This window comes from Aulostomus chinensis, chromosome 16 (genome assembly GCF_037954235.1).
Source record: "Aulostomus chinensis isolate RoL2024-O1b breed Wild chromosome 16, RoL_Achi_v1.0, whole genome shotgun sequence".
Classification (NCBI taxonomy): domain Eukaryota; kingdom Metazoa; phylum Chordata; class Actinopteri; order Syngnathiformes; family Aulostomidae; genus Aulostomus; species Aulostomus chinensis.
This window is the reverse complement of record NC_141335.1, coordinates 24,767,623-24,775,614: the sequence shown is the minus strand read 5'-3', so window position 1 is coordinate 24,775,614 and position 7,992 is coordinate 24,767,623. Positions and strand designations below refer to the sequence as shown.

The window sequence follows — 7,992 nt, the reverse complement described above, 5'->3', positions numbered from 1 at the left end:
TTTTTTTTTTTTTATTATTATTATTCCAGAGTTTAGATCATGGAAATGCGGTTTAATTCTTTCGTGGAAAATCTGGAGCAGTCAAACGGTTTTCCAGGCTTTTGTACATTACAAACTTCAAGTGTCTGTGAGGCACTGGAATTATTGGGGGGTGACGGTGCACCACCGGGAAGGGGAACAGATGTAACCAGAGAAGGAAACTACTGGAGAAATGACTGTTCATGCTGAAAGACTGAGAGGCCGCCGCCAGACAGCGACGCCGGCTTGAAAAGGTTGAATGTCTAGCAGGCTTGAAAGCGCAAACGCAGCCTTGGTTTTAATAAATGAAATGTTTATAATGTCTGGATAGCGTGAAGAACACTTGAAAAAGACCAGTGGGACTGAGATTGGTGTGGAAGATGTGGAACAGCTGAGGGTTTGAAGAGTAGATTGGAACTTTTGGCCCAAACGAGTCATTGGAGGTGTAAATCACATCCGGTTGGACTTGGTTGTCGTGAGGCACCTGTATCGCTGCCATGGCAACAGCCCAGTCAGTGTTTCACCTGCCGCTGGTCGGTATCAATGGCTCAGGAGTATTAAGAGGTTCAGGTGTATCCAGTTGCACGGGAGCGTCTGAGCTTCCGGTCGCCTCTTGAGGCTCACGTGACGCTGGGTTGTGAGGACGTTTCCCTGTGTTTCTCTGATGACGGCGCTCGTAGCTCTGAGGACGACTGACATGGAGCTGAACTCGTAAAGATGTGGAGATTTTGAGGTTTTACCAGAGATTCTAAGTGAATGAAGCACTGAAGCAGAGCCAGCTGACATCTGTTGGGCGGCACTTTATTTTTCCAGGCCTGTTTTTTGTTTTGGACAAACCACGTGAACGCCTAGAACGTTCCGATAGAGCCTCGATTTTTTTCTGACAAAAACCTCCAATGAAGAGTGATGATCTTGTCTGGTACAAAGATTTTATTTACAACACAAACATCGATCCAGTATAAAAGAGCAGCAGGTCTGGTGGAGGTGACCTTCGTCAGCACCTCTCAAAGACCTTGTAGAGGTCAGGTAGGTTGGCGATCTGCAGCACCGTGCCGTCCTCGCTGAAGAGCTTCGGAGGACTCAGGAGGGTTCGGAGAGCCTTGCAGATGACGTGCTCGACGTTCCAACGCCACGAGTTCAGCTCTGCATCCTGAGAGATCAAATAATCAGTCAGCCAGGTGACCTGGTGGTGCTGCAGAATTAGAGAAGGACCTGCATAGCTGCATGAAAGATGGTGATGGTGGTAACCCTAACGCCCCCATACAAAGGTCACATGACTTCCTTTTGGATGTGTAGCCAGAGGTTACAACGTCTGCCCTCATGGTCTGTCGGGACTCTGAGTTCCCAAAAATGTTCTGGTTTGTTATAATTTCCTCCTGGAAGCCTGGAAATGTCTTTTTTTTTTTAATTTCCATGACTTTTCCAGGTTTTCCATGAATGCTGTTAACACCTGAATGTTGTGTCACCTGCTGGTCTCCTGGCTCCGCCTCCAGGACGTACTGCTTCCGGATGGAGTAGAACATGCCGCACTCCCTGCTGAAGTCCCTGAAGCACTCCTTCTCATTGTCCCAGTTCACCTGCATGGAAACCAGCAGCAGCTGTCAGTGCAGCCTGAGTTCAGCGTCAGTGTGGTGATGTGGGCAGACGCTCACCTCCGTGGCCAAGCGCAGGATGAACATGGGCAGACCCTCCATGATGGGAGCGTACTTATCAAGCAGCAACGGCAGCCCTGTCACATTTCCATCCTGTAAACCACAAAGTATTTCTTTTACAGGAGGAAAAGCAAATGCAGTGTCAGGTTTTGCTAAAATGACCCTTGACCCTGGAGTCTGACCTGGTCCACCTCCAGGGAGAAGTAGTCCTCCAGCATCTCTGCCTTCTTCTTCAGGAAGTCCACGATGTACTGAGCCAAGCTTTCTTTGGGTCCGTCCTCTGGCGTCCAGCAGCTCTCCTCAGAGTCCAGGGCCAACATGGCCAGATCATAAATGGGAGCCGGCGTCTTGAAACAAAAAAAACAAAAAAATCAGAGGCCTTTTTTTTTTTAAACAAATCATAATCTGATCGTTCACGTCAGAGGTGAGGATACTCACAGACAGTCTCAGAACACCGAAGTTCCCAAAGTCATAGATGAGTATCTGGTAGAAAAGCTCCTGGCTGCAACACAGAGATGGAACTGAAGGGATCCGTGTGTGTGTGTGTGTGTGTGTGTGTGGGGGGGGGTTCCTGACCTGAGTCTGGTGGTGTTGAGCAGGTACAGCTTGGTGTGATGCTGGATCAGAGTCCACTGGGGACTGACGCAGCCCACAAACGAGTGATTCTGCAGCATTTCTTGAAGACCTGGAGACAAATTCAAGGTAAAAACTAAGATCTTGAACAGTGGATGTCTCACCTGAACCCCGAGAGTCCGGGCCGCTCGCTCACGCTACCTTTGTGTGTGTTCTCGCTGATGTCACTCCTCAGCTCCTTGATGCTGCTGAGTTTAATTACTCGTCTCTTGGGTGTAGCAGCAGCTGTCGTCAGCTCCTCCGGCTGCTGCTGCTGCTCCGTCCTGGGACGCTTCCTGGTGTACGACAAACACACTGCTGTCACTCCTCCAACACACACTTCACACAGCCACTGTCCCTGTCAGATGGGTGTAGTGGCACCATGTGGCCACTTGGGGGCAGCAGACCCCACACTCCCAAATCCAACAGCCGAGGAGCAACATTGACTTTCATCAGCCTGATAAATCTGCTGGCTCCTGGACTCTAACGCGATAAAAAGCTGCAACATGAAACCAATCGTGATGGCAGCCTCAGTCCAGCGTTCCTTCTCTCACGTTGAGTCACATGACGTACAGGAACCATTCCTGGATTCCTGATGATGGCGCTGAAGGACGTGACGATCGCCCGCGAACACAAACTCACACTGATGCAGCTCAAATGTGACGCTTGTGAACTCTCACCTTTGAACATCAGGAACACTAACACTGCTTTCCTTGTCACCTTCTGGCTCCTCCCCCTCCGCCTCATTCAGGGCCTCTAACATGTCAGAGTCATCCACCTCTACGCCAACAGGCTCCGCGTCCCTACTGCTGGGACCGGTCGGTTCAGGATCAGGAGGCGGTTTTGGCTGGAGGAAGGCGTCCAGCTTCTGAGAGCGACAGTCGGTCCTCACCATCTGGTGTGCGTAGACCCGCTCGGTGGCTTCTGCTGTGGTGCTGGAGGACTTGAGCTCAGGCCCTCCAGAGACCAGCAGGCCTGGCAGCAACGTCTATGCGCACGCACACACACACACACACACACAGACACTTTAACACCAGCTTTTGGGAGGATGAAAACCTGACACAGGTCCGGTCCTACCTGAGTGACGTACGAGCGCGAGGAGTTGGAGCCCAGCAGTTTGCTCTCGATGTGCTTCTGAACGCTCTCGATGACGCTGTCCTCATGCAGGAAATGCACCTCGTGCTTGGTGGGGTGGACGTTCACGTCGACGTTCTGCGGGTTGATCTCTAAGCTGCAGCGTTGAAAGTACACTCAACATAAAATGCTTCCAACAGGATTTCCCCTGCAGTGAGCAAGTGAGTGCACTACCTCAGGTAGAGGAAGGGGTGTGTGTTCTTGGGCAGGTACGCCGCGTAAACCGTCTCCACCGCTTTCTTCAGGGTGCTGGACTCCACCAGACGATCTGGCACATCACAAACTCGTTAGCCAGCAGCATGACATCAGCGAGCAACAGCAGGCTCTGCAGGGCACCTACGGTTAATGAAGAGGACCAGGATGCATTTCTTGACAGAATAATTGGCGTTGGAGACGTAGCCGTTCATCTTGAACGCCAGCTTCTGATCCTCACAGCTCACTTCGATCAGCTCCCTGGAAACACACGGCAGCAGCCGCCGTATTAGGAGCTCGCATACATGCAGGGATCATCAGAGCATTTTTCCTCTCTCTCCTGGCTTGATCCTACCTGCTGACTGCATTCCCAAAAACTCCTCGAATGTTATCCACCACAGACGCGCCGGGGAGAGTCCTCACGTCCGCCGCCGTCTCTCCTTGCTGGAAGAGGGAAAAAAATGAAGGGAGAGACACTAAACCTCGTTGACGGAACGTTCCACTGCAGGTATTTGGAGGATTTTTTTAAGCCCTCGGTTTAGTCTTACAGACAGGAAGCAGAGCCTGACGGCTGCTGGTGACTCCAGACCTCAAGTAACCCTTCCTGCTGACATCTAGAACCTGCTAATGGGATTCTATGTTTTTACTTTCAACCTGTTCAACTCAGGTGAACCTTGCTGACAAGTTGGTGCCGTGTTACAGCAGCTTTGTTCACTAAAACAACTGTCAGTCACTGACGTGTCAATCATTCCCAACAATAACAACTGGGATTCGTGTGATTGACAGGACGATGAGTGTGAGCAAACACTGCCAGTGTGACATCATTTCCTGTCGTGATTGTGACTGAAGGTTCAGCCTCGGTAATGAGGTTGTATTTTTACTGCAAACGAGGTGAAGGTGAAGAAGCCTGTTCTGTAGTCCACCTGTCATTTCAGACACGTGTCAGTAAAACACGCCATCACTTCCTGTCTCAGAGTCACAGCAGGACAACTCTCTCCACTCCGCTAACTCCTGATGAACTCTCCTGTGCCCCCCCCCCCCCGACCTGTGACCTTTTCCATCAGGAAGTGCAAGTCTCCTTCCAGGACCCTGGTGGGTTTGTGCACAACTAGAAACCTGATCAACCATCAGGATCAGGATCGCACGCCCACGTGTCGCACTAAAACATCACATTTTCAAGCTATTTGAAATCAAGTTCTTTTGTCCCTTCCACAAAGAATGCTGCCCCTCCTTGTTGTAGACCAATGACACGACACAGAGACCCCCCTGCTGACAGAGACCCCCCAACATTCACCAGGAGCAAGGAGTCAGGCTGCGGGACTACATAACGTGTGTAAGAACACATTTGTGTGCAAGAACATGCTTGTGCATGAGAACACGTTTGCGTGTAAGAACATTTGATGTCCTGAGTAGCATCTCACCTTCTTGACCGAGAAGCTTTTCCCTGAATTGTGGATGGCGTACCTGCAACATACATGAACATAACATATGCATGAGGATGGAGTGTTGCTGGGTAACACACACACACACACACACACACACACACACACACACACACACACACACACACACACACACACACACACACACACACACACACACACACACACACACACAAGATAACGGCACCTGCTGACCACCTCTATGATCCGGGAGTACTCGTCGCCGGGGCTCTTCAGAGCTTTCCTCCTGGTGGACACGTTGTAGAAGAGGTCCTCCACCTGCAGACAGGACGAGCAGCGTCTGTAGGCGTCTCAGCTCGAGGACTCATGGAGGAACTCCTGCTGCCAGAACTCACCAGTATTTGTGTCCCCTGGTTTCCGGCGCAGGGCTTCGGGGGACCTTTCAGCTTTCCGTCGCTGTAGCTCGCTCTGCTCCAACCAGAGACGGACAGAGAGGCGTCATCTTGGTTAAGTTACAATCACATGCAACTTTTTTCAAGAAGGAAAATCAACTATAAAGTTGTGCTCGGCTCTCTGTGCCACTGAAATCCTGACTGACGCCTCAGATGGTAGTACCAGTAGTAGTAGTAGTAGTAGTAGTAGGAGTAGTAAGACTAGTAGTAGTAGGAGTAGGAGTAGGAGTAGTAACAGATCTGACAGAACCCAGCCAGTGATCGATTTAGCCGCTGTGTTCCTGCAGGACGCTCAGCAGGCGTCCAGTCAGTTGTAACTGCAAGTCCCTGTTCTCTTCTCCCACCTGTAGGCGCACTTGGCATCTGCCGTCTTGGTCGTTATGGTCACGTGAGCAACGTGGCTGATGCTAGCCAGAGCCTGCAAACACAGACAACCGTTAGCAGCTCCAGGGGAACAGACCTGTTTGTGTGCAGCGGTCCGGGCCTGCTGGGGGGTGACAGCCACTCACCTCGCCCCTGAAGCCGTAGGTGGCGATGGCTGACAGGTCCTCAAAAGTCTGGAGTTTGCTTGTGGTGAAGCGCTCGCAAACGATGTCCATGTCATCTTTCTGCAGGAGAAGGACAGTAGTGTAGCATCACACACACACAGAGCTAATGTAGCTACAGTCCAACTGTATTCTCTGGTTTGATATTTTCATTAAATAGTCATAATTATGTCACAGTGCTCTTTTTAAAGCAATATTTCACCCAAAAACGTTGCTTTCAGGTACTCATAGATCGATGCCTTTGGCTTCTACGGATGTTTCGTTTTCACCACTCCATCAATTCTATGTCATTCCAGAATGCAGGACGAGCCAGCCACAAATATTTAGCTTAAGGCTAAAGGAGACTGACGGCTAAAAACAGACAAACTGTCCAAAAATGTCGGCTTAAGCTTTCAAGAGCATCAATCCGTTTCATCCACGTCTTCTTTATCCAGCTTTAAGCTCAGTGGTTTTATTTGTACTTATTTTGGTTTTTCAACCACCAGAGGTGGGGGGACCCACCCTGATGCCAGTGCCGTTGTCCTGGATCTGCAGGAGCTTCAGCCCGCCGTCTTTCACCGTCACCTGGATGCTGGTGGCCTTTGCATCCAGACTGCAACATTGTCAAACTTCAGTTACTTCACCAGCACGCAACAGCAACAACAACATGATTCAGACATTGTTTGTAGGCTGTTACACGTTCTTGCTCTGTTAGCTAGCAGTGAACCCGCTTGGTTTGATCCCTGAACTCCGAGCTAACGTAAAGTGAGTCACTCGCCAGTTTTCGATCATTTCTTTGACGGCGTTAGCGGGTCGCTGGATCACTTCTCCAGCAGCTATCCGGTTGACAACAGTCTCGTCCAGCCTCCGGATGACACCCGCCATGTTTGCGGTACTGCAGGTTGATACAAAGCCGGGAATTAGCTACGAAAATGTGTTTGGTTGGAGTAAAAGAAAAACGTAAAATTTTGCTGAACATGCGGCAGCACAACTGCTGTCTTTACAAAAAAAAAAAAACAGAATGAACTGACAGGAGGCGTCACTCCCGCGCCGACTGCCCGACGTCACGTCTGTCGTCACAAAAACCTCCGTTTTTTGCGGTGATGGGAAGTTTCGGTTCATCTACGCGAATATAACAGCTGCGCCCGGAGCCGTTACAGCCTCACCACCGCCGGGTTACAAGCGTTACTTGTGTTAATTGTGAAACTGAGCCTCAACTCGTCTTTCACTAAAGTGGCGCATCTTCTCAAACATACACGATCTCTGGCGATAACAGCGCGCGGAGAAAACGTGAGGCGGGGCCTACATTACAAACAGGAAGAAGTCGTTCTTCTTCTTCTTCGCTGCTGAATATTTTTAGTAGAATGTAGCTCCAAAATTCGGCGCAGCGCTCCCAGCGCAGTGGCGTCATTTCAGCCAGCAGCTCCACGGTTCATGCGGAACTTTTATTTTCTCCCTCCGCGTTTGATTTATTGAAGAATAATCAAAGTAAATTTTAATACAAAGTAAACAGCTTCGTCAGGAGAAATATATAACAAGCAGTATTCTTATAGAAGTACAAAAAATATAATTTCATAAAGAGATAAAGCCAAAGGAAACAAATGCAAATGAAGAAAAAGCAAACAAAATATGCATACAAAATGGTGTACAAGGGAAAAGCAAACTGTGTCTTTTTAAGCATTTTCTCAATTAATTGAGAAGTTTTAATGGCTTTTTTAAAATATTTGAAACAGAGTCAAAAGAGAAACTGCAATTTAACAGGAAACAATGTTTATATTTATTATAAACTTTATATATTCAAGCCTTCTGTACTTATAAATGTAATATTTACCAAAAAAGATACATAAATTTGAGAACCTTGCCTGCCCATTATCATTAAGAACTACTAAAATATGTAGTTACAATAAAAACAATACCTTGTGATAATAGCTCCCGTAAGGACTGTATCTATGTTACATTTTTGTGTGGATTTATTTTCCTTTGTTTTGGACAAAGACTTTGTTAG

The 7,992-nt window shown here is 48.8% G+C and overlaps 1 protein-coding gene and 1 long non-coding RNA gene across 2 annotated transcripts; one reads left to right on the top strand and one right to left on the bottom strand.

Moving 5' to 3' along the window:
• Window positions 1–875: 875 nt before the first annotated feature.
• mlh1 (mutL homolog 1, colon cancer, nonpolyposis type 2 (E. coli)) lies at window positions 876–7,230 on the bottom strand. The gene is made up of 19 exons (XM_086180772.1): window positions 6,766–7,230; window positions 6,510–6,600; window positions 5,973–6,071; window positions 5,808–5,881; window positions 5,407–5,479; window positions 5,238–5,329; window positions 5,030–5,072; window positions 3,964–4,052; window positions 3,757–3,869; window positions 3,591–3,684; window positions 3,360–3,513; window positions 2,963–3,270; window positions 2,445–2,578; window positions 2,247–2,355; window positions 2,109–2,172; window positions 1,853–2,017; window positions 1,671–1,763; window positions 1,485–1,595; window positions 876–1,168 (listed from the first exon to the last, which is right to left on the bottom strand). The coding sequence occupies exons 1-19, from the start codon at window positions 6,870–6,872 to the stop codon at window positions 1,013–1,015; spliced, it is 2,169 nt and encodes a 722-aa protein (XP_086036898.1). The 5' UTR covers window positions 6,873–7,230; the 3' UTR covers window positions 876–1,012.
• LOC147247940 (uncharacterized) lies at window positions 2,293–4,655 on the top strand. Its single transcript, XR_015109506.1, has 3 exons — window positions 2,293–2,372; window positions 3,450–3,577; window positions 3,662–4,655. It is a non-coding gene; the product is annotated as an uncharacterized LOC147247940 (long non-coding RNA).
• Window positions 7,231–7,992: the final 762 nt, after the last annotated feature.